The 25,604-nt window shown below is 43.1% G+C and overlaps 2 protein-coding genes across 3 annotated transcripts in view; one reads left to right on the forward strand and one right to left on the reverse strand.

Annotated features, from left to right (window-relative positions):
• Window positions 1–6,045, reverse strand: part of HS6ST3 (heparan sulfate 6-O-sulfotransferase 3) — a 150,286-nt gene extending 144,241 nt beyond the window's left edge. Inside the window, exon 1 of the mRNA XM_088667515.1 lies at window positions 4,070–6,045. Within this exon, the coding sequence (XP_088523641.1) occupies window positions 4,070–4,686 (617 nt within the window). The 5' untranslated portion in view covers window positions 4,687–6,045. The remainder of the gene's footprint in view (window positions 1–4,069) is intronic.
• Window positions 6,046–13,534: 7,489 nt separating this feature from the next.
• UGGT2 (UDP-glucose glycoprotein glucosyltransferase 2) overlaps window positions 13,535–25,604 on the forward strand; it is a 79,235-nt gene continuing 67,165 nt past the window's right edge. Inside the window, exons 1-5 of one of the 2 annotated variants that reach the window (XM_035114477.3) lie at window positions 13,535–13,819; window positions 17,526–17,608; window positions 20,688–20,818; window positions 22,470–22,582; window positions 25,144–25,318. In XM_035114477.3, the coding sequence (XP_034970368.2) occupies window positions 13,671–13,819; window positions 17,526–17,608; window positions 20,688–20,818; window positions 22,470–22,582; window positions 25,144–25,318 (651 nt within the window). In that variant the 5' untranslated portion in view covers window positions 13,535–13,670. The remainder of the gene's footprint in view (window positions 13,820–17,525; window positions 17,609–20,687; window positions 20,819–22,469; window positions 22,583–25,143; window positions 25,319–25,604) is intronic. The other variant, XM_035114476.3, reaches the window with a different exon arrangement.

Consider the following 25,604-nt stretch of genomic DNA (forward strand, 5'->3'; position numbering starts at 1 on the left):
AAAAAACAAATAAAACTATGTTCATTGTTTATGAAGTATTAATAATGGGCACAATACAGCCAACATTAAGCATGTTAAAGTTAAACTGGTTTCTGTGGGAGAGAAATGTATGCACATGGTTAATCTGCCCACTGAAATTAATGGGACCTAAAGGTGCTTAGCTCTGCTTATGCCTAATAATGTTTTGGCTGGGATCCAGTAAGCTAGTTTAGGTTTCAATGGCACCCATGTCTTTCATGCAATTTCTTTCCTATGCATGAAAATTTATAATACCTAACAGAAGACAAGCAAGCACCATACCACACACACACAATAAAAAAAAATCATTCCAGTAGCACCTTAGAAACCAACTAAGTTTGTCATTGGTATGAGCTTTCGTGTGCATGCACACTTCTTCAGATACACACACACACACACACACACACACACACACACACACACACAATTCATTTATACCCCACCCAACCTTTTCTCTGATGGGACGCAATTAAGCTTATAGATTTTTAAAAAATGGAAACCTAGAGCTAAACTCAGTCCACAATTCCTCTCAGTTTGGAACATCAGACTCCACTGTTTTGATAATTTCCTGTGGTCATCCTCTGTGTGTCATGTACCGTATATTAAAGAAGCTGCAAATCTGAACTTTCCTTTAATGAGGGTGATATTGAAATGCCACTGTCATTTCACTTGAATGTATTATTAGTGTTATCTGTAGAATTAATTTTTCACTAGAAGGCTTAAAAATTGTTTATTTTTTACTTTTGTCCGAATGGGGCCAATGGTATGATTTTGAGTAGAAAAGCAGCCAGTTGCCCACCACCCAAACTCTGCTTCAACAGACAGACTCTCAAAGGTGATTTTCTTTTGTCTTAATATTCATACATAGCACAGTGCAGCATCTGGTTTTAGACTTATAAGGCTTAAAGGAAAATAGACCTAGCAATGACACCCAGAAGTACGCTCCAGATTTTACAGCAAAAGGATTGTTTGGAGGACAGTATAAATTTGAGCACAGCGTGTATTTTGGCCATTTGTTGTATTGATAGAAGCTAAAAACAAAATTAATTTAAATCATAAAAGAACTATGAACTGGAATTGTTGCCATGTTCATGGTGGCTTTCACAAGATGCTCCATAGCTCATATTATGAGAGATCCAGAGAGCCACAAAACACACACTAGTATCCTGATTCAACAATTAAAGCATCATACATCTAAGCCACTCCTTTCTGACTTAAAATGCATTGCTCCTGCTGATAAGGGCTGTTTGCAGTTATTTTGCAGTTATAGTATCTGATATTCCATCTAGATGTGAATTCAATTATTCTATACCAGGCATGTCCAACAGGTAGATCGTGATCTACCGGCAGATCACTGGATGTCTGTGGTAGATCACTGCTAGATCACTGGCACCCAAAAAAGCTCACCCAAAATTTTCCTCCTCCCTAAAAAAAGCTGAACAACTATGACCTGAATCCCTAAACAAAAATGGGTCTCCCTCCCTCCTAAAAGAAGCTCAACAAGTTTGACCTAAACCCCCCAAAACAGGGCTTCCCTTCCTTAAAAAAAACTCAACAGTTTTGACCTGAACCCCCCAAAAGGGGGTAGATGACTCTGTGAGTAGATCACAGTCTCTTGGGAGTTGGCCACCCCTGTTCTATACTATATACTATCGCGTTGGTGGTATAGTAGTGAGCATAGCTGCCTACCAATACTATATACTATCCAGTTTCTTTTCCCTCTGTTCCCATGCCATTATCACTAACCTCTACAGATCAGAAGTCCTGGATTTATTCTGCATTGTATCCTTTCATCCTGCAAAGCCAGAGTTCAACCTTGATAAGGGAGTCCAAATAAAGACATAGCAAATGGGTACCACCATTTGAAGAGCTGTCCCTGTGGCAGGCACTTGCATTCTTTCTTAGGAAGACAGGAAGCATCCTTACATCTAATCAAACCTAGCTCAGTTTTATCTGCTGTAGGGATCATGGGCATAGCCAGGATTTATGTTGGAAGGGGGGGAGGACACCCACTTGTCATCATCCTCTGTCTGACTAAGTCTAGCTGATTCGGAATGAAATGTTTCAACAACAGTTGTTTTTAATTAAACAGTTTAATTAAACAGTTGTTTTTCACCCCCAAGTGCTAAAAAAAAATCTGTCAAAATCTTGCCATTTGAAAACTAGGAAGTTAAATTAAAAATAAACATCAGGGAGTACCTTTCATGATAATGAGTATATTTTGCAAAAAATGATGCCTTTTTCCATCTTATTTTTAAAAAAATCTAACTAAAACAAGTTTTCTTGTATTTGCTAAAAACCTTTTCAGCACTTCCTTCTCAAATTCCTCCTTTTTTTCCAATACAGTTTTTCGGTGCACACTCAGTAAGCATAGCCCATTGAGATGCTTCCCTGTCATCATCAACCTTAGGCTCCTTAGCCAGATCTTGACTCTCCGCAAGATACTGAATGACCGGTCTACAGTACAAGTGGTGCATGGCTGAGCAAGAGAAATACCCAGTTAGACCCACTGCTGTAGTATCTTAAATTCTGATGTTCCGCAGAGAATAGCTCATACATTTCAATGAAGGATGAAATGATATGCTACCCTGTTTCCCCTATTTTAAGACGTAGTCATAAAATAAGCCATAGCAGGATTTTTAAGCATTCAAGGAATATAAGCCATACACCAAAAATAAGATAGTGATAGGCGCAGCAGCAATGCCGGCCACAGCAGGAGAAGGAGGGGAAAAAATAAGACGGTGTCTTATTTTCGGAGAAACACGGCACTTGCATAAGTGTAACAAAAATCTTAGGAGAATTACATATTGCTACACTATCTCTCTATCCCCAAAATCAATTTACAACTTTACAAGTTCAACTGATGTTCATATTAATAAACTCTCCAATGGTTTTTTTAACTTTGCCAACTTCTTTAAAAGTCTCCAGCTCCCCACCCCACAACACTGCCACCAAGCGGCTAAAACAGACTACAAACACACCAGCAGAACTTGCCTCAGTTTTTTAAAAAATAAATAAAACAGAGGGAAAAACTACTTTTACCTAAAAGGCCACAGGTTCCCCATCCCTATTGAAGGAGTCGTTTGTTTCAATACTAATAATTTTATTATTTATACCCTGCCCATCTAGCTGGGTAGCACCAGCTACTTTTAAATTAAGCCATGATGCCAACAAGTGGTGAGAAAAATGGAACCCAAGCCAATGCATGCTATTTCAGAAAAAAAGTTTACATACAGTTATAACCCTAGTATTCAAAACAATGTTATTTGAAATAACATTGTCAGTATACATGTTAAAAAGATTTTAAGCCAAAATATTCGAGAACCTTTCATCCCAATCTGACACAACAAAGTCAGTCAATTCAGTTTATGAAGCAATACAACTCTGCAGACTTGATCAGCAGAAACACTAACTTTTTAACAAAATAGTCACGTGTGAAGCACCTTTTGTTTTGTAATTTCGCTATGTGCATTGCACATCACTTTTCGGCTCTACAGGAGCATGGTAGTCATGGGCTGAGATGCAAAGTCAAGCGTGGGGAAAACTGCCCCTCCCCTACCAAGCACCTGACTTTTATTCACAACTCAACACACATAACAATGTTCAGGAGTTCATCCCATGTATCAGGCCAAATGCTCACAGCATCACTCCCCTAGCGCTGCATATTCCAGTCAGCTTCTCGCCTGGCATGAAACATGCCGTTCGAAGCCATAAGCAGCGGCAGCGCTGGTTTTCAAATCGCATGGAGTCACGCCTGGGGAAATGCTTGTACCGGGGCGCCAAGAAACCGATGCCAAAAATGAGATCACCAACAGCCGCTAGCCTCCTCGCACCTACGGCAAGATGCAAGACGATTTGACTGGTACACCTGGCTGAGCAAAACCTGAAGCTGGATAGAAAAGCAGCAATGCGTCGCAGAAGACTCCCAAACTACCTGGAGCAAAAGGCTAGTTCTTTCGGATGGGTGCAACTTAAAGCGGATCTTAAGCTCCCGGATCTCTGCAATTCCGTATTATCACTCCCACCCCCCCACACAGCGAAGGGGACTAACCTGCGGGTGCGGTTGGCGGGGCAGCCCCCCCTGCGGTCCATGGCGGCGGGCACGCAGCTGGTGAGCTCGGTCCAGTCGGCGTGCAGCCCGCAACTCCAGCCGGTGGAGAAGCGCGAGAATAGCCACGTGTCGCCCTTGTCCCCCTTGTCGCCTTCCGGCGGCGTGGCAGCAGCGGCGGCCCCCGGCCGGTGGCAAGTGCACTTCTTCTGCCCCGCGCGGCAGTAGCAGGGCTGCTCGAGGCGGATGTTGCGCACCAGGTGCCTCCCGAAGGTGGTGCCGCCGGTCTTCTGGATGTGCAGGAACACCATCACGTCGCGGCCGCGCATGTCGAAGCGCGCGCGGCGGCACAGCTCCGACAGGCCAAAGGCGGACCTGCGCCCGGGGGAGCCCGGCGGGCGGGACGAGAGCCCCGCGGGGTCCCCGGGGAAGCGCTGCCTCCGCCGGGCCGGGTGGCCCCCGGCGCCGCAAGGGGAAACGGCCGGAGGATCGGGCGCAGCGGCGGCGGGCCCGCTAAGACAGCCTCCGCCGGGAGAGGCGTACTGGTAGAGGACGAAGAGGAAGAGCAGCGCCAGGAGCGGCGGCAGCAGCAGCCAGCGGCTCGGTAGCCGCTCTTCCATGGCGCCCGGTGTCGGCGCTCCCTTCACTCTCCGTGTCTTGCTCCCCGGAGCTCCGGGACGCTCCGCTGGGGAGAGCGGGAGACCCGCGGCGGCGGCAGGCGCGGGTTCGGCTGCCTCCGGTGCCCCCGCAGCCTCATAGCGGCGAGAGGGAGCCCCGCGCCCCGTCAGAGATCACAGGCTGCGCTTCATCCCCTCACGGCGGCTTCTTTGTGACGGCAACCACGAAGAGCTTTGTTCCGCGGCAGTTATGACGACGACATTTATTTTAAAATATATAATTTTTTTTAACTCCCTCATATAACCGTCGTCTCAGCCACTGAGGCAAAGCGCGAGGCGTCCGCACCAGGTGCGACCCCGGCGCTTCTTATCACTCGCCGGCGCGCGTCCGTTACTGCCTAGCGCACAACCGTTATCACTCTCTCTTCACAGGAGGAAGGGGGGAGCTTCGCGCGCTTGCGAGCCAATCAACGGAGGGTCTCCTATGTGGCCAATAGCGGAGCTCAGCTCGCCGGCAGCAGTAGCCAATAAGAAACCACGGGGAAAGGAGGCGCGGTGATGGTTCTTGGCTCTCTCCGCCCAGGCCCCGCCCACCACCTATCGACTTGGGCAGCCGACGGGTTTTTGCGTTGCGGAAGCGCAGTAGATAGAGGGTGGGGGAGCGGGAAAGTTAGTGGTGCTAGATGCTGGGTTTTTGCACGTGGCGAGGATGCTTCTTCTTCGCGTCACTTGCTATGGCTGGAGGAGAAGAATAACCAGCGCTTTGGTTGATTTGATTGACATCCTATGCCCTTTTAAAATGTGGCTCTTTTGGGGGGGGGTGTTATTGGGTTGTTGTTATTATTTTGATCATATATATTGTGGTTTTATATGTTGATCTTGTTTTGTGAAACGCCCTGAGACCTCGGGGTATATAGGGTAGTATATAAATTCAATCAATCAATCAATCAATGTGTTTGTAGTGAATTATGACCCTTGTGTGGTCCCTTCCAGCTCTGCAATTTTCTCCAGGCACTGCTAACACAAGCTGTTTGCACTTGAAGTGGTCCCTTTTAAACAATTGGGCACAAAATATACAGGGCAGAAACTGCAGTTGGAAAGCTGATAATGTGTAGTCGGAATTAAGGAAGTGACAAACTAGATACGTTGTGTGTATTTGTTTATTAATCATTTAGTCTGCTCATACAGAGAAGAGGGTTTGTTCACTAGCTGAGTTCAAGGGGACCTGCTCCCAAATAAATGTTTACTGGATTGCAGCCGCTGAGTCTCCTTTTATGGTATGTTCAGCATGGCTAAACCCATTGTTTGCAACAACTAACTGCGTAGAATAAAGCTGTTGGTGTCAATGCATCTCTCAGTCTCATGCTTGGGAGTCCTCACATTAAAACAAAACAAAAACAAAACTGGGGAGTGATCTGGTGGGGAGTGATCTGTATTGGGACCATGGCATGGGGAGTGGAAGATTTAAACCCTTACTGCCAGGCTATATACTTGCTGAAAATTCTGCCCTCTGTTGCTAATAGCAGGTTTGTCAGTGATTTTCAGAGAAGAATGGAAGTGGGGAAGGGCTAAATATCCTATCCTGTTTGACAGCCATAATCTGGATCAGAGTCCACCACTTCCCCCAGCAGCTACATTTAGGCTGAAAAGGCACATTTAAACCAACCTTGTTGGTTGAATGTGGTTTTAGCTGAAGCATGGGTTGCTTGGAAAATAAACCTCTCTTCCATTTTCACTCAGGGCCGAGCTAGAAATGATCTTATTTATGTGATTGCTATTAACATGTCTAGTTTTAATATGTTTAAACAGCAGCTAATGGCAGGTGGCAGGTCTAGGTTTGTGGCATGCAGGGAGGGAGGGGTTAAGCAGTGTCATTGGAATTAGGATTGCCATATTTCACAAACTGAAAATCCGGACACAAAAGTTGTTGAGCTTTGGATATTGAAGCAATTTCCGCCCAGACGTTTTCTCCAACAGTCAAATCCCAGCTACGTCTGGGAAATTCTGGACATATGGCAACCCTAACTGGAATGTTCTTCTCCTGAAGCTGCAATTTGTCCCTGCAGAATGCAATCCTGATCCTGATGTGACCCTCTGTGGCTGCTACTTTAATTTTTCAAACTAGATGCATTCATTGCCATCACACAATGGCCCTCAGCATGCTCAATGCAGGCTTCTGTAGCACAAGAATGGCTATGGTAGAATTAATGGGTGCATATTGAAGAGGATTAAGCAGTTGCTGCTGACATTTTGGTTAAGTTCAGGGGTGCAGAATTCAAATCACTGAAAGGAAAAAGTTTACATTTCTAGTAAATCAAGGAGGGCGGACTTCAGTCTTTTCAGACTGGGGACTAACCTTTAGTTTAAACATGCCACTGGGGGACTTATGTCTTAATTGGTTTGGGTTTGTTTGTTTGTTTGTTTGTTTGCAGTAGTCCTGGTACTGCAATTGGCCTTAGGTTGGCCTGTGATCCAGTAGCAGTGGGTCCCTGCTTACCAGTTGAAAAATCAATGTCCTGTATTATACACACCCATTGTACATACACTCTGTGCTACACAAGCACATATCTTTCCATGCGTGAATTTAACTTAGGAGACCTTTAATGATTTAATAATAAAGGGAAATATGAGGCTGAAGCAATAAATCTATTTCCATTACATATGCAATAGCTTACAGCAGCACTTTCAGACTCTCTCCTTCATGTGTAGCAACTTTGAACATTGATTTTTAAAGCTGTCTTCTCAGTAGATGATAATCAGTGCTGCATGTAAATCATAAAAATGGGAATTTGTACTTATCCAGATTAATTGAAATGGACATAAAATATCAGTCTGCACGATTGTAAAGTAGTATGAATGTCCATCCTAATTATATTTTGTATAAATAATTACAAGGAATATGGATGAATTTACACAGTGCATTTGATATTCTGGAAAATGGCTTGAAATTGCTTCAACAATTTCTAAAAGGAGTATTACAGATTTAAAATAACTGAGAGGCAGCTGTGCTTGTCTGCAGAATAGAACCAAACCTTGTGGCACCTTAAAGATTAATAGTCAGGGGTCGCCAACATTTTCGAAACCATTAGCACATCTGCAAACTAGATAAATATGTCAGCACAACACACATGGCACAACCAAGCAGAAGGCCTCAGGGCAAGTTTAGCAGCAGAGTGAGCTTGACAATAGGGTGAGGAGGCCATGGAAAACTACTCTGCCCCTTCTTTCCTTGACGTAAACAAATTTCAAGCCCCAAAGTAACTTGAAAGATGGAGGGGGGGAGAGAGAATAGTTGTGCAAGTAGAAAGCCAACAGGGCTGTGTAGCTAGGACCAGCCCAAGTTGTTTTGGCTCCTGAGGATGGAAGTGTCCAAGGTGCAATATGCTCCTGGTTCTCAGGGAACAGATTTGTTCCCTTGTTTAGACCAAAGTTGCCGACCTGGAGAAGCTGAGAGAGGCAGAGAGGCTGGTGGGATATCTTCCCCTTCTGTCATCGAGAATGAAGACCTTGGCTTGGGAAAGGAAGGCACCACTCTGGGGAAGAGGGGAACGATTCCTTAGAAGGGACCCATTCCTTGAGGACAAGCAATTATCCTGCCCTGCTGAGAACATTTGTTGGGGTGGGGGAATACTTTTTTTGCAATGGATAATTCAGTCATTAGGAGCATGAATAGGTTTGTGTGATGGGCATACAGACTGCATGGTGAATTGCCTGCCTGGCATGGAGTTTGTGTGTATCTCCCATCGTCTAGTTAGCGAACTGAATGTAAGTGGCTGTAGGGTTTGTTGGCACCAACGACAGGGAAATGTAATCCAGAGGTCCTGGAAGTGAAATGTAGATTGCTAGGTAGGATATTGAAAGCCAGGACCATTGTATTTTTTTCCTGAAATGTTACCAGTTCTGTGTGCAGGGTGGGCCAGACAGGCACAGCTGTGTATTCTCAGTGTGAAAATGAGATGGATAGATTGAAAGGGGGGGGGTTCAATTTTGTTAGGGAACATTTTGGAACAAGCCAAGCCTGTACAAAATGGATCAGGATGCAACCAGACTGTTGGCACTTGAAATAGATATTTAAAAAGTGGCAGAGCAGCTTTCAAACTGATTTGGGGGGGGGGGCGCAAGGCCGCAAGGGTAAGCTGGTAGGAGCTGAGGAACGTCTGGTTCAGAACAAATCTTCCTCATGGGATAAGGAGGAAGGTGGGCCAAACAATAATTTAAATAATGGAGGAGTGGAACTAGGCATTGAGAACGCAGGGACACATGATAGCAATTAAGAGAGGCCGAGAACCAATCAAGGCTAAAACATACATGCCGGAGACACTTGGAATAAGAATCCTTTGGGCACATGTTTACCCTCACAACTTAATCCTGAAATGCACCCCAGTCCAGTGAGTGAGATCTATGTATGGAAGCAGGTTTTAATGCTCACAGCTGATGCTGATTCAAATGTGTATCTAGCTGCACTAAGCTGGATATGCCCATAGCTGCCAAGTTTTCCCTTTTCTCGCGAGGAAGCCTATTCAGCATAAGGGAAAATCCCTTAAAATAAGGGATAACTTGGCAGCTATGGATATGCCTTTCAAGGGAATAGGGATGCATGTCTCCATCTAAAGCCACTGATAGTTGCATGTAACTGCTTGTACACAGAGTTTGGTCACAGTTAATTGATTTTTAATTAGCTGTGTAAAAAGTTTGCAGCTCTGCCCTCTGCATGCAGCAGACCAACAAATAAGCCATTTAAGCTGAGGGTTTTGGATTAACATCCAAATTGCAAGCATATTTCTCTAAAAGTAAGTCCCATTTATATCAATAGACTATTCTTTTAAGCTCCTTGTTTGAAGGCAAATTGCACTGAAATTAATGCTTTTCCTTTGTAAATGTTTATGGATGAGGTGTATATATCTGCTGGCCGTGGTTTTTGTTTTGATAACTGCATAGTGAATAGTGCATTAAAAATCAACTAAGAGCACAACCTTGACCTCTAATGTTGATGGCATGTGGGAAAGAATGATTAAGATAACATGCAGGATCCTCCCTGTAGGTGGAACAGAGCACAGACCTCCAAGTGTCCTTATTTTCCAGGGACAGCCCCGGATTTACAGAAGCAGTCCTGGTTTCTGATTTGATCCCGGAATGTCCCGCTTTTCCTGAGGACGTCACTATTTTCATTGAAGAAATGTTGGAGGGTATGAGACATAGCTGCCAAGTTATCCCTTTTTTTAAGGGAAATTCCCTTATGCTGAATAGGCTTCCTCATGAGAAAAGGGAAAACTTGGCAGCTATGGTATGAGAGCACCATTAGTGATGTGGGACATAATGGGCATAGCCAGGATTTTTGCTGGGGGGGGGGGCAGGCCTTTTGTTAGGGGGGCAGAACCTCAGTTATCTATGTATTTATATTGATTTCTATTGATTGAGGGCAGCTGCCCCTCCGGCTATGCCCATATGGGGTGTACCTCTCATTTAACTCATTAGCACTTAGACTAGCATAGGATTGTGTGCATGCTGCAGTTTATTCCTGTACCTGTCTAATGTGCTTGTATTTGGCTGAAGATCAGGGTTATATTGGTGTCCTCCTCCCCCATATGTTAAAATATGTTTCCACAAATAAAGTTTTCTTTTTACCACACATGCTGATAAAGCTTCAGCTTTATTTCTCTTTAATGCAACCCTTACCATTAAGTATACTGCAGTCACTATGATTTATACTAAGTGGTTGGACCTTATTAAGACTCCTTCATTAATCATGTCTTCTGAACACAGAAATAGCTTTAGCAATAATTTTTTATCCCCATGATTGTCTGTTGTGCAACTGGTTTTAAAACGTTTCTTTAATTGTATTATTCTGCCAAAATATTTTTCAGCTGCAATCCATCAACCAGTTAAGCTAGAGCATTTGGCTATTAGCTTAAATCCACAGTTTCTAGTTTGGGTGAAACAGGAAGCCAAAAAATGGGTCAGATCAGATGACAGAGCACCATTTACTCCCATTTATTATGTGAGTAAGAAAAAGGGCAAGTATTGCACCTGTTTTCCTTTCCCATCCACTATATCTGCCTGCAATGCCACCAACCACATACATGACCCATAGACAAAAACTACAGCATGCATACACTCAGATCACACAGTTGGTTTTTCAGATAAGACTCAGAATCAACCATACAATCTGAGCCTATGTACTTCTGATTTTAAATGTGTAGGTACTGTTCAAATGGTATGTCTCTCTGCAAGTGGGTAGTGGCATCAGAGGTGGAACAGACATCCTAGGTAAGTGGGAAGGCAATGCGAACTCTTGTTCATGCTCCTTCTGTGCCATGTGACTGGCCCTATACCATCCTGTACAGTGGAAACTGTCTTTTAGTTGTACCTTCATTGTTTGCTTGTTTACAAAACTTACTACATACAATTCGTACAACATGCACTCTATGTCTCAAACAGATCAAAAATGCCCAATTTGAACATGTCATTATTTATTAGTAGTAGTAGGACCTTCATCATCATTAAAATTACTTTAACGTATTAGGAAGCAGAAGAAAAATAATAGCTTCCATGAGTTGAGAATATGACACAGTTTACTACCTGAATGATGATACTGACTGGGCGGCAACTATTCAAGGACTATTAGATTCAATTCATATACTGTATAAAGGTAAAGGGACCCCTGACCATTAGGTCCAGTCGTCACCGACTCTGAGGTTGCGCGCTCATCTCGCGTTATTGGCCGAGGGAGCCGGCGTATAGCTTCCAGGTCATGTGGCCAGCATGACAAAGCCGCTTCTGGCAAACCAGAGCAGCACATAGAAACGCCGTTTACCTTCCCGCTGTAGCGGTTCCTATTTATCTACTTGCATTTTTTGACGTGCTTTCGAACTGCTAGGTTGGCAGGAGCTGGGACCGAGCAACAGGAGCTCATCCCGTCACAGGGATTCGAACCGCTGACCTTTTGATCAGCAAGCCCTAGGCTCAGTGGTTTAACCCACAGCGCCACCTGGGTCATATACACTTAATTTTGTTTCTTGGTTTCCTTGCCACTGTTGTACATTATTTGTCTAAATATTACTGATATGCTATACAAAACCTCATAGCTTCACCAGAGCCACTTTCCTACACTCAGAATGTAGACATTTGCTTCAAGCTGCAGTCCTAAACACAGTGACTATGGACACAAAGGGGGAGAATTCTGAGTCAATATACATAGAAATAGGATTGTGCAAACTAGGTGTAAAAGGAATCTAAAATCAGTCACTTTCACTTGGCATATTAGCCTTAATCCATTCCAGAGGTCTGTTCGTAACAGGAAACCGCTCATAACATGAGGCGCGCTTTCAGTAATGGCGCCTCCTGCTGCTGCTGCGCTGCCAGAGCATGACTTCCGCTCGCATCCCGGGACAAAGGTCACAACAAGGGGCATCTACTTATGGGTTAGCAGAACGCGTAACCCACAGCATTCGTAAGGGGGGCGGTAGGTAACACGAGGTACCACTGTACACACACACACACAAATATCTCACACACATGACAAATAAATATAGACACTCAGAATTCACACACATTTTTGCTATTTTACAGCTCCTTCCCAAATGCTCACATACTAATAATTTCATAATTCAGCATCCATTGCTAAAATAAAGCTGAATGCATTTTGTCAAGCACCCAGGCAAAAAGGGAATGCATGCTTCACGTCTAGATTCAAATTCTATAGTATGGTGCCTGGACATTTCCTCCCCACAGCAAACATCAGCTTGGATAGGGAAACATATTCGGAAGCTGGTGCAGAGGAAAGTGTGAATCTTCCCTCTCCCGGTCCATTTTTTTGATCAGGGAAGTGGGAGATCCAGTCAGAGCTCTCCCTCAGGATCCCTTCCAAACCTATGATTCTAGTGATTTGGGGGCCACATACAAAATGGACCACTTATAAACGTCATCTCTAACTCCTTGAAAGATTCCATCAATGGTGTCTCTGAAATTTTTTACACCTCACTTGGGAAGACGCCGGGCCAACTATTTCCAGTGTACAGTAGTACTGGAAAAAGCAAAGATCGCCAGTGTCAAAGCAATGATTCTTCAACATCAACTTCGTTGAACTGGTCATGTTGTGCAGATTTGATTGTTGTCTTCCAAAGCAACTACTCTATCCCGAACTTGAAAATGGAAAGCGTAATGCTGGTAGTCAACAAAAGAGGTTTAAAGACTCTCTCAAGGCAAATCTAAAAAAAAAAGTAGCATAAACACCGACAACTGGGAAACACTGGCCTGCAAGCGCTCCAGTTGGAGAATAGCCTTTCCCAAAGGTGCCATGGACTTCGAAGATGCTCAAACGCAGGATGAAAGGGAGAAACGCGCTAAGAGGAAGGCATGTTTGGCAAACCCTCACCGAGATCAACTCCCGGCCAGAAACTTATGTCCCCACTGTGGAAGGACGTCTGGCCTCCACAGCCACTTACGGACTCACTGTTAAGACCGTGTTAATGGAAAACACTCGGCTACGAGGGATCGCCAAAGATGAAGAATCTCATCACCTCCAGTTGCACTTTACGGGCGCAGCTGAGAGGGGCTTGAAGTACTAAACACGCTTTGCTTTCCGCATTAGGTCCCCGACCTATCACCAATATACTACGGATCCATCGACAAAAATACGTCCCCACTACCAATAACGCGGATTCGCGCCGCGAGGGTTGCGCGGCTTCGCGTTGGGAAAGCTCAGCATCTTATAACGGGTCTCGTTCGGCCAGCCCCGCCCCCTCTATCCAGGCCCGGCCTGCAACTTCGGCGGCTGTTGCGTTCGTCTCCGATTGGAGCCTTCCCGGGGACCAATGGGAAGAGCGGGTCCGCGATCCTACGGGAAAGAAGCGGGCGGGGCCTGGACTTGAGGCGAGCGCAGCGATTGGACGGGGGGCACGGCCGGGGGGCGGAGCCCGCTGTCGGGCCGCCGCCTGTGCGTGGCAGCCGCTCTGAGGGGGATTTTGGCGAGGCGGGCGAAGCGAGCCATGGCGGTGGCCGGGGTGACGGTGTTGGTGGCCGGGGTGCTGGTGTTCGGCTTGTTGTGGCCGCGCGGCGCCGAGAGCTCCCCGCGGAAGGCGGTGGCCGCCCGGCTGGCGGCGAAGTGGCCGGCGACGCCGTTGCTGCTGGAGGCCAGGTGAGGGGACGAGAGAGAGAGAAAGACATAGAGGAGCACCGGGAGGGTTGCTTGAGGGCTCAGCTGAGGGAAAACGAGGGCAGCTGAGGCGGACCTCCAAAAGGAGGTGAGGGATGATCCGCGTTAGGAACAAGGAGACTTAGGGGAAAGGTTGACCTCGGGATCTGCTGCCCTTGTGGACCCTTCACCTTGCCTCATGGGTGGGGAGATCAAGTTGGAATCCTCAGCTCCCATCATCCCTTATTCTAGGAGACCACGAGGGTCATCTAGTCCAACCCCCTCTGCCCTGCAGGAATCTTTTGCCTAACATGGGACTCGAACCCGCAGCCCTCATGCCCTACCTGTTGAGCCAGTGCTCCACAAACTCGGCTTCCCAGGTGTCCGGTACAACTCTTATCATCATCCCTGGCCTTGCGAGCTAAGGATGCTGGGAGTTGTAGTCCGGTGATAGCTGGGGTACCCAAGGTTGAGAAGCGCTGCGCAACCTCCAACCAGATCTCCTGGTGGGAATCCAGAGGGGATTGGGAATCACAGCTCCCACGGCTGGGGCTGGTGGACGCCGAGGGAAAAGGACGTCAGGGCATTCCGATTGGGAGAAGCGGAGACTTCTGGTGCCAGGGAGTGTAGTGTAGTGGTTAGAGCAGCCTTTGTCACCTTGTGCCCTGCCGGTGTTGTTGGGCTGCAGACACCATCAGCTCCAGATAGCGCACCTGGCAGGAGTTGTTGTAGTACCAGCAACATCTTGAGGGTGCCAGGCTGCTGAAGTCTGGAGAGACTCCTTCTGAAATACGGTACTCAGCCTTGATGGTCACACTCTTTCACCTACCTCACAAGGTTGTTGTGAGGAGAAGGGAGGGACAATGAATGCTGCTTTGGAACTAACTTGTAGGAAAGTTGTGATATACATAAACTGAATGCTGTGATGTATGTAACATTAATTGTCCATGGAAGTCCATAATTTCAATTGATTTAGGGCAGTTTCCTTGAAAATCCATTGGAGTTTATGGAATGATTTAAGGGCCTTTCCCAAAGATTTTAATGGCATGTTAGGGAGATTGTTCCAGAGAACAAGACACTTTCTCTGGAACAATCTCCCTAACATGCCATTAAAATCTTTGGGACAGGTCACAAACCAAATAAGTGCCCTTGCATTCCAGCCCTTTTATAGTACTCGTATGAGTTCATTTGCCTTATTGTTATCTCCATTAAGAACATGTAGCCATGTGGTAAGTATCAAAAATAACAAGAAACAAGTATGGGTCTTCTGCATCTGGCATGCCCATGAATCTTGTTCCAATGCCATAACATGCCAAATTGATGAACTGTAAGAATCTTATTTCAAATAATTCTATATGTCACCAGTAACGACTTAATACCTCAAGATGGTTGATCTTTATATTCCAGCAATTTGACCAATGTTGCCACACTGTGTGCACGCTGTATATGACTATGTAAAAAATTTCCCACCTCCTTTTTTATGCTGTCATAAAATAGAAGAAAATGAATTTGTGTGTTTAAATAGCATTATTTTCTGCTATGTTAATCCAGAAATGTTGCTTGCTATTTAAACTTATGACTGGTCCTCAGTTCGGCATCCTACTCCTTTTCTTGCCACGCCCAAAATTGATGCATTTGAATTTGTGTTGTGTCTTAGTAATAAATAATCCAGTGGTTACCCCATGTCTTCTGGGACTGTGCCTTTTTATCACAATTTGAGACAAAATCCTATCCCAAACATGAGTTCAGGTGATTCTAACTAAAATCCTATCCCAAACAAACTTTTCATTGCAGAATTTGCACAGAAGTAGAGGTAGGCATTGCCCTTCTAGGACTTTGTTACCTGCACAGCAGTAAACAATGTCCTCCACTATACCATTTTGTTTCTATAAAAAAAGAAACGTGTCTGGAGTATAAAATATCACAAAGAACAAAGAACAAACCTTGTTTACAACTCATGGTATGTCTGAAGTAAGGCAAACTATAGACCTGGGTTTGGATGACACCTTAAGCCAAATTATAACTCAGCCCTGAGGAGTGTAACAGCGATATCTCCTCTTTGGGAACCTGTGCATTTGCACTAAGTCATGGTTTGCTGTGGCATTACGTGCAAATGAGTCACTCCGTGCAAAAATACACAACTTCTGAGCAATTAGGAAACAGCAGGAATGGTTAGTTCATGTAACACAGTTATTGTCCATAGTGGTATGGATATCACATAATTTAAAAAATAAATAAATAAAATTTATATAGTTAAAACCTACTAGTTTAATCCATGCAACATCAGAACTTAATTCCAATTGTATATGATTCAGAGTTTTCCTCAGCAATGAACATTCAATATACCTCTTGTACAATGCCATAAAATTTTGCACTGTATGTGCTACATGTATGGAGGAATGAGGCAACATAACTTGCATGTCTCATCATACTCAGTTTTCATCCACTCATTTTACAGTACTGTACAGGCCTGCCTGCTGAGCTCATGGGTGACTGAATGTCTTTAAAGTCATTCAGAGTTAATTGTATAAATCCAATTTCACTGGTGTACTTGCTGAGTGTGCTAGGGTGTCATATGTACATAGCAATTCTAAGAGTACGTTTAGTTAGAAATGAGTCCTACTAAATTTAACAGGATTTATTCTGCAATAAGTATGTTTAGGATTGCAGCTTTTACCTCAGTTTCCTGTCTGTAAAGTGAGAATTACATCCTGCAAGCCTAATTTGAGCAAGTGTTATATAACTGAATGAAAACATCTCTGCCTTAGTTGTTCAGTCTACATTGTTTTTAAATCTATCTTTAATTGTTTTTGGACTTAAGAAAAACCTGTCTTTGCTGTTTTTATTATACGGTATCTTTGTAAATTTCCTTAAGGGGCATGTAGAAGGGGATTCATTAATCAATTAATTAATAGGTTGACAGCTTAATACAAAATATACTTCTAGGGATCCAGTGCTCTGGCTATGTAGATTATGTTTTGTTGGTTGGTGACACGGGTTAGTATTCTGCAGAACGTTTGCTATGTAGTGTTGTTCTACTGATCTCAAAGGACTTCTACAATTTTGGAGTGAGAAGTAAATTATGTCTTTAAATCATTTAGGCTTTTTCAATCACTTAGGGAGAATTGGCATAGCAACATCTTCTGGGATGTGTGAGGTTAGGATCCAGCACATCCCTAGCTGTGCTGGGAGGTTCCCCGTGGATCTGGGCTACACCTGCTCAGCTTCTTCATCCTTAGCTCTTCTGGAGATACACTGACATATCACCCCATCTGTCTTAGCTGGATCCCATCTTACTGAGTTGAGCTCAGTGGATCTTAAACTGGTGTAAGCCTTGAAAAATGAGTTTTCTAGAGGCATGGTGGGGTCAGTACTGGAGAGGGAGACTAAAGCTTGATCCTAAGCCCATTCAGCTCAGTTACGTGACCTGGCTGGGATAACTTAAACCAGCAAAAAGAGTGGTGTAATTCAAACACAATTTTAAAGACTTGTTCCCCCTCCCAGGTTTAGGCGGGCTTTGCTAGCAGAAACCCCGTTCCTGAATGGAGTTTGGTTCCGGTGTAATTTTTGCACCAGCTTAACTGGTGCCGGGCCTGCTATATGCCAGCTACTTGTGTATAGGATCGCCCACTTAGGCTTCTTCTCAAAATGTTTGTTTGTGTCTTATGAGCTATACTAATAGATGAATTATTACACACATTTTTAACAGTGAATTCATTGCAGAAGAAGGCAATGAGCAATTCTGGCAGTTTTTGGAAACGGTGAAAGAATTAAAATTATACAGGAAAGGAGGTAAGTTGAGTTTGTTGTGTGTATCTAGACTGGCACACCTTTCTGGAACTTGTACTGTGTAATTATGTTAATAGTGTGCATGCTTTCAACCAAGAGTGGTTAACCTGGGACTCTCCAGTTGTTGTTGGTTTACAACTCTCCCACCATCCTTGACTATTACTGGTGCTGGCTGGAGCTGATGGGAAGTTTTGGGTTTTTAAAAAATGTTGTCTGTATGTTGTGTTTTAGAAATTTTTAATTCTTTTTTATGCAAACCACTAAGAGATTTGATTATATTAAGCAATAAAATATGTTATACATAAATAGTCCAACAACATCTGGAGGGTCGCTTTAAATGCACAGTGTATTCTGCAACCTGTCCTTAGTAGTGCTTCACTTTCTGGTTTCTTCACATTAAAAGAAGAACCTTGAGACAGTCCAAGACATGTTGATGCCTGAAGCAGAAAATCAGAATGATATTCTCCCTTCCCAAAATCCACTCCATAAAGTAGGCCGTCTTGCCCTGGCTGGTGGATAGCATGGACAGGTCCTTTTCAGTGGTGGGTCTGTACATCTGAAACTTATTTCCTCAGCAAATATGTGGGGCGTCCTGTTCTAAGAAGAATAAAAATTCAAAATATTTTTATTTCAGTCTCTCTTATTCATCATGATATTAGAATTGCTGTTGCTCAATTTTTAGGGGTGTTAATGTGGTTTAATCTGTTTATTTTGGCTATTACGTTTTCATGGATTCTGTAGGTGATTATGCCTTACAAAGTGGAATGTAAATGTAGTAAATAAATAAATAAATAAATAAATAAGCAAGCAATGGCTTCTTAAAATATTTGCCCAAACCTTTTTCATGGCCCCCTCATCCTTTTTTATATTCTGCATTATCTTCTTAGTTATCAAAGATCTTTTAAAAAGATTTCTACCCGCCCTGTGGAACGCCTTCCCATCAGAGGTCAGAGAGATAAACAACTACCTGACATTTAGAAAATACATAAAGGCAGCCCTGTTTAGGGAAGTTTTTAATCTGTGATATTTTAATGTATTTTAATGTGTGTTGGAAGCCGCCCAGAGTGGCGGGGGGGGGGACCCGGCCAGATGGGCGGGGTATAAATATATTATTATTATTATTATTATTATTATTATTATTATTATTTCTGATCTAAGCATCCCAACATTTGTTGGTGGGGAGGGGAAGCAGCATGAAGGAGGGTCTTGATTTTGGCTTTATGATGAGCCTTGCAACTTGGCAATTCCATAACGTCATATCCAGGTTCATCCTCTTTTCTGTTCACCACATGAAGTTACTGATAAATGTGTAGGTACAGCATTTTTGTATCTATAATAACCCAGAGCTCTTTTCTGCAGCACATCAAAGGAGGCGACTGGAAGGTTTTGTTTCTGTTTGTAACAAACCATAGTTCCCCATTACCTTCAAACTTGGAGAAAACTGATTTGCTTAAACTTGCTAGTGAGAACAAACAAGAATCAAACAATAGTTTCAGATTCTTATTTACTAATTAGCTAAAACAATGTTCTCCAAGTTTAGATGTAGCAGTGAATCAAACATTGCATGCTAATTTTAATTGTGTCCAGTCCTTTGGGCACATCACATTTTGTTTGTTTTGGGAATTTATATCCCTCCTTTAAATGCTCATGGTGGCTTCCATGAAATATATATTAAAAAATACATTTCCACAGAAGGGGGCGTCTACACCTTCTGATGCTTTGCTTTGGACAGGTTTGTGCATAACTCTAAACTATGGTTAGTGCACATCAAGGTTTATAAACCAGCAGCACACCATGGCTTACAGGTGAGGTTTGTTCATGTTTAATAAACCATGGTTAAGCTGCTCCTATGGCTTCAAATGATCTAATAAGCTACGGTTCATGATATGGTCCTAGAGTTGCATACTGTTCTCATTAGGTCATTGTTCCTCCTTAGTCACTCCCCACCTCCTGGGACTGGAGAGTTTTTCATTGTTCCAAGCTCTAAGAGGAAGGAACAAGGTGCCACAGCTGGTCCTCTTGTCCCCATACTTACGCGTTATGGTGAACTAAAATATTTCCACCCAACCCCAATCAAACTGCCACACAACCAGAATGCTCAGTGCAGGAAAGAGTTGAAGCTGGCAACCATTAAATACAGCATGGTTGTTACAGAATTGTTGTCTTTATAATCTTTAGTCCTTGAGGACTTGCCCAGGTGTTCGGTTAGGATGGCAGCCCTAATTGCTGTTTGTTAAAAGAAAATTATATATGCATAACCACTCAGTGGAATAGCAACCTGTTTTCTGTCTTTTGTTTATCTGTACTAGTACTACTTTATTTTTTCCTTTTCCACAGCACTGTCTGTCTTGTCTTCCTCCATTTTCCTCTTCGCTTATTCAACAACACAGCACCTTTTGCTTGTTAGTTCATTAGGGTTGCCAGACTCAATAGAGGACAGGACTTCTGTGCCTTTAATTGCCCTGCTCTCTTTTGATTCTGGAAACCTTAAAGAGAAACCAGCAGACCCTTTGCTTGGAAATTAAACAAAGGGTCTACTGGTTTCTCTTTAAGGTTTCCAGACTCAAAAGAGAGCAGGGCAATTAAAGGCACAGAAGTCCTGTCCTCTATTGAGCCTGTTCATAGGATTTCAGGCATTTACCTTAACTTGGGCCATTTTATTTGGTAAAATGATTAGTGATTAATACACAGTAATGCTCTCTGATGTACGATTCAACTTCTGTACCACTCTTTTCAGATCGGCAAGAGAAACCAGTTCACAAGTCGATATACCTGCCCTTTGATAGACACTTAATAGCATGTTTTATGTTTAATTTGTAAGCTTCCAACTAGAGAAATTGTACTTTGTATTAATAAACATTTTAGAATTGGACAGGAGTGCCTGGCGTGCTATGGTCCATGGGGTCACGAAGAGTCGGACACGACTAAACGACTAAACAACAAAGAATTGGCCAATCATCTGAAATCTTCCAACTTTCTATATTCCAGATATTTTTATTTGCCAACACATAATTGTAATTTGGTGATATTTGGAACTAGATGTTAACATCTCACTTGTATTTCTTTTCCTTTTTTAATACAGTCTCGGAGCATTCCTATTACAACTTAATCCTGAAGAAAGCCGGACAGTTCCTTTCAAATGTGCAGATTAATCTTTTGAAATTTTCTCTTTCCTTACGAGCACATTCCCCAACCATTCAGATGTTTCAGCAGGTGTGTAAAATTGGCTGGTACAAGCTAGGAATCTGGATATGGCTTTGGTTCACATGCTAAAGAGGGGCTTTCAAAAATGGCTCCTTATTGTGACTGTTGTCATACTGCAAGCCGTTCTCTTGCAGAAGCTTGCAGCAATGGCTAAGAGCGCTTTCTTCATGCTGCTGCAACCCTCCCAAAATGTTTTGTGGTAGTGTGATGGTCTGCTTGCTAACCTGCTGTAGAACTATAGTGCTGCGTGGAAGGGAAAAAAGACCAGAGGGATGGATTTACAGGAGCAGTGGTGGTGGTGGTCTTCAAAGCAGCTCTTAGTCTCTAGTTGTGCTGTTGATATTGGTAGGACTGGTCTGGAGAAAATCACTATTTGCTTTACATCCATATGACCACTTCAGGTGATATCCATCTGCAATATATTGTTCAGTGTGAACTCAGAAGCAAGCCTCAAATCGGTCCCACGCCATAGAGATACTGGCCTGGCTTGCATGTAGTGCTGAGCGAAACCATGGCTCCCAAAGAGGAAATAATGACTGCTTTGCTCCTCCTTGTCTTTATGATGTTGTGCTGTGCTGTGCTGACCTAAGTCTCTTGCAAGACAAACTGCAAGCTGCAAACAAGGACCTAGGAGTTTGTGGTGTGGGTGTGAAAGCTAAACCACAAGCATGGATTTGGATGTCATGCTAAGCCAAAGCACAGCTTAGTACATTGGCAAAACAACTTTGGAGAAGAAAAGCTGCCATGATCTCCTCTCTGGGAGCCTGCCCATTTGCACTAAGCCATGGTTTGGCTTACTGTTATGTGTGTAAGACAACAATGAGTGATCCAGGAAGACTCTATATTATAATAAACACATGATCTCCCAGTTCATTTCTTCATTTCTGCCCACTAATGGGGTGTGTGCAGAGTTCAGCCCCCTAGATTACAGGTTGTCCACATGTGAACTAACAAATTCCCTGTAATGTCTAAATGTGGGGAAACACTCTCCCCACCCCAACTATAGTTAGTTAAAACAAAATATGGTCAAACAACTCACCTGGCTCAACAGAAAATGCTGCAAACTTGCTCTTACTGATGTGAAAAAGAAAGCTGTACATCCTATTGATGTTGACACGAAAGCTGAGTCTGATCTTAAAGTGGGTATTTCTGAGGGCATTTTTAGAACTAGGAGAATAGACATGGTAACTATGAATTCACCTATCAGCTATTTTATAAAATCAGCTTAGACTTTATAAACTAATTTAATAAAGGGTATCCCTGTCATGTGAAGTAGGCACATGTTTCTGCAAAAGTTTGTATAAAAACTGTCCAAAGATTATGTATTTTGACCTCAACTGGAGTTTGGGAATGTGAGAAAAGATGATAGCTTCCCTGTTTACTTCTGTTATTTCAAAAAAAGTGTGTTCTGTTATCTTAATAAAAAAAGAAAATTGATTTCTAAGACATCCAAATAACTGTTAATGGTGGGCATTCTGAGATAGGATATATTGGTGTTACTTGTAGGGCTCAGATCTTTCCATTATTTTCTCCTCACATGCTTGGTACTTAGACGCACAATGTGATAGCAGCTGATGAGCTGTTTTAATCAAAGGAAGGTGCATTTTAGGATGAAATGCAATTACACCAGCTGTGTTGAGTGTAATTGTTGAAATATTAGATTGCAGCTGATGAGCCGCCACCGAAAGGTTGCAGTGCATTTGTGGTTATCCATGGGAAGAGCACCTGTAAGACTAATGAAATTTGGAAGCTTCTGAAGAAAGCTGCTACAAGGTAAATATAATGAGCTATTTTGAACGAACAGTTCTTAAAGCTTTTGTTCCATGGTATCACATTTTTATTTGTTTTGGCAGCACACGTTTACCTTTGTTCTTAGCATATAAACCTGGATATTGGGACTCAATGATACATGTTGGTCAAAGATGCCACTTTGAGTTGCAGCTCTTGCTTCATCTCAGATGCCTGGGAAGAGTGACTGCCTGCAATCCTTTCAATTTCAGGCAGTGCTTGTCAGTTCAGCTCCATCTCTTGGTCTGCTGTCACCTCCATCCTATCAGGTGGCCTCCCCTGACACTCCAAGAGTTCTGATTCTGCAAGAGAGTGTTGAGTTTTGCCCATGGAACTGTGTGGGATTGCCACATAACAGCTATTATTTTCTTTTTTAAAGATTGGTGGAGCTTTTAAAACCATGAGAGAAGTAATATGTTTGTGTGGGATACTACACATTGCACCTTCTGATTTAGAAATATTAGCCAGGCTCTCTAGTGCCTGCTCTCTGCCACTAATGAAATTTGGCAAATTTCAAACTAGCTGACTAACTTTTCTCTGATCCAAGTGGTCACGTGTGTGGTTCTGACACAGATTATATGGATACAGGATTATACCTGTGGGATTACCACACACATTACCACACACATTGAGACAGAATGTGGCTGAAATGACATTAACAAATGTGTTATGTATGGGAAAACCAGGCTAGTTTGAAACCAGCCTCATATAACCAACATGCATAAGTCAAATTAATGCACTTCACCTTATCTTGGGAGGAGATCTTTCTGAGAAGCTCAGTGTTTAAAGAGGTTTGAGCTGGCTGCTCCAGCTCAGCCGCATGGTTCTCACCAGCCACTGCTGAGTTCCTATACAGTAATTTAGGAACTTTCACCACTTTGTAAGCTAACTTTTACTGCCTGTGCAACTTCTGACTCATGTCTGGGAAAGCACATGAACCTAACCTTTGAAGAGTTTGTAAGTAAACCAATTTTTAACTTATAAACGTGTGGTCCATTCCTATGCTGGAATGGAAATTTTGGAACTCACTTTTAAAGGTCTAACAGCCTATATTTCCATGCTTTGCTTTGCTGCATATTTTGTGACATTAAATCTCTGCTGGGGTTCTCTCACCAAAGAGTACTTGACCCAAATTTGGATCTTGGCATCCAGAAATTACCCTTTCTATATATTTTTCCACCAATAATATCCAGCTAAGTCCTACACAGAGTAGACCATTTCAGTCAATGCACCTAACTTAGCCATGTCCATTAATTTCTGTGACTATCCTCTGAATAAAACTAACATTGAATGCAATCCATAGATATACATGATCATTTGCGCATGCGCGCGCACACACAAAATGCCCTTGATATGCACTGGCTTCTGGCTCTACTTGCTTGCAACATTTGAAGGCTACTTTGGCTGCAGGGATTGGGTGCATTATTTCAGCCCTTCTGATCCTTCCCCAGATCTGAAGACAATGGTGTTTGATCCCATTGTCTGCCAGCCTACATATAGCTGATGAGAACTGATACAGACTTCAAAGCATATGCATGCCTAGATTTCTTTGGCTGAGCTTCAGCACGTTCTAAGGAACATTGCCTCTAGTGTCCCTTAAACTTTAGTTTGGTAGGATAGAAGCACTGTGCATGCTATGAAAATGAACCTTGTGGCTTCTTCCCCCCACCTTGCTCTGCTCCCTGTGGATATCCTGCTAGCAGAATTAGCCCATAAATTGTGAGATTAACAAACTGCACATAGTTTAAATTGGCACAGGATTGCAAAGTCATTAAATTCTCATAGTCAACAAATTCTTGTTGTTTACAAGGCACATACATTATGGATAGGCTTGTAGCTTACATAGGAGTAAGTTCCACCAGAATGGCATGAAGCTACATGTATGTTTTGACTTCTGGTCATGGTGAGAGTATTGCTACTTTTTCATGAAACAAAGCATAAATTCAACTAGAGCTTGAACAACCCATGTCATCTTTAGTGATTGCATTGCCTTTGGTCTAATAGCTACCATGAACGGTACTAAATAAAAAGTCTGCATGTACTGGATAATTAAAATAGCATTCAGTGCTTTGTGCTTGCAGTTGTGTAGCTTTTTTTATCTGTGTCTTGATAAAATGGCTGATGCTGAGTTGCATCTTCAGCTGGAAACTAACTTACCTTGCTCTGCAACCAGTTTTAGCCACTGTGATGTCCTTATCTTAGTCTGAAATCCCATATCAGGCACCCCCAAACTCTTACCTCCAGCTGTTTTGGGACTACAGTTCCCATCATCCCTGACCACTGGTCCTGTTAGCTAGGGATGATGGGAGTTGTAGTCCCAAAATAGCTGGAGGGCTGGGTTTGGGGATTCCTGTCGTATATGGTACTTCCTTATCTGAGAGGAAGCACTGTTGGACAAAGTGGGTTTTACTTCTGAGTAAAGATGTGTATGTGTTAGATACTTTTGTCAATTGTTCAGTAACCAGGCAGTGAGGTCTCTCCCGTTCTGATACACTCAAATTAAGTTATTCCTTTTGAGCTGACAAGTTATTTGTTCTTAATCCAAGGCCCAAGCCATATCTGTTCAAAGGAGATCATAAATTCCCTACGCTTAATGAGACCGGCCCAGTAGTGATCCTTTATGCTGAAATGGGTACAAAAGACTTTGCTACATTTCACAAAGTTTTGTCTGAACAAGCACAAAAAGAGGAAATTGTTTACGTTCTTCGACATTTTGTCCAGGTAAGTGTGTGCAGAAGGGATATAGTTAACTGCAATTGAATTAAAGTTTGTTTAAACCTTTCCAAATGTCCATGAAGCCCCACTTTGTTGTCAGTTTCAAAGCCTTTCAGCCACAGTTTGCCACAAAAGGGGAACACTGGGGCTTTTGGTCTTGTGGGTTTCCTATAGGCTTCAAATACTGTATAACACAGTACTTCAAAATTAACAGGAGAATGACTGGCTTCAGATGAGCCTACAGTCAGCCACTGGAGAACTGATATATCTTGTAAGGAAAGTAACAGGTGGC

This window comes from Zootoca vivipara, chromosome 4, assembly GCF_965207765.1.
Source record: "Zootoca vivipara chromosome 4, rZooViv2.hap1.1, whole genome shotgun sequence".
Taxonomy (NCBI): Eukaryota; Metazoa; Chordata; class Lepidosauria; order Squamata; family Lacertidae; genus Zootoca; species Zootoca vivipara.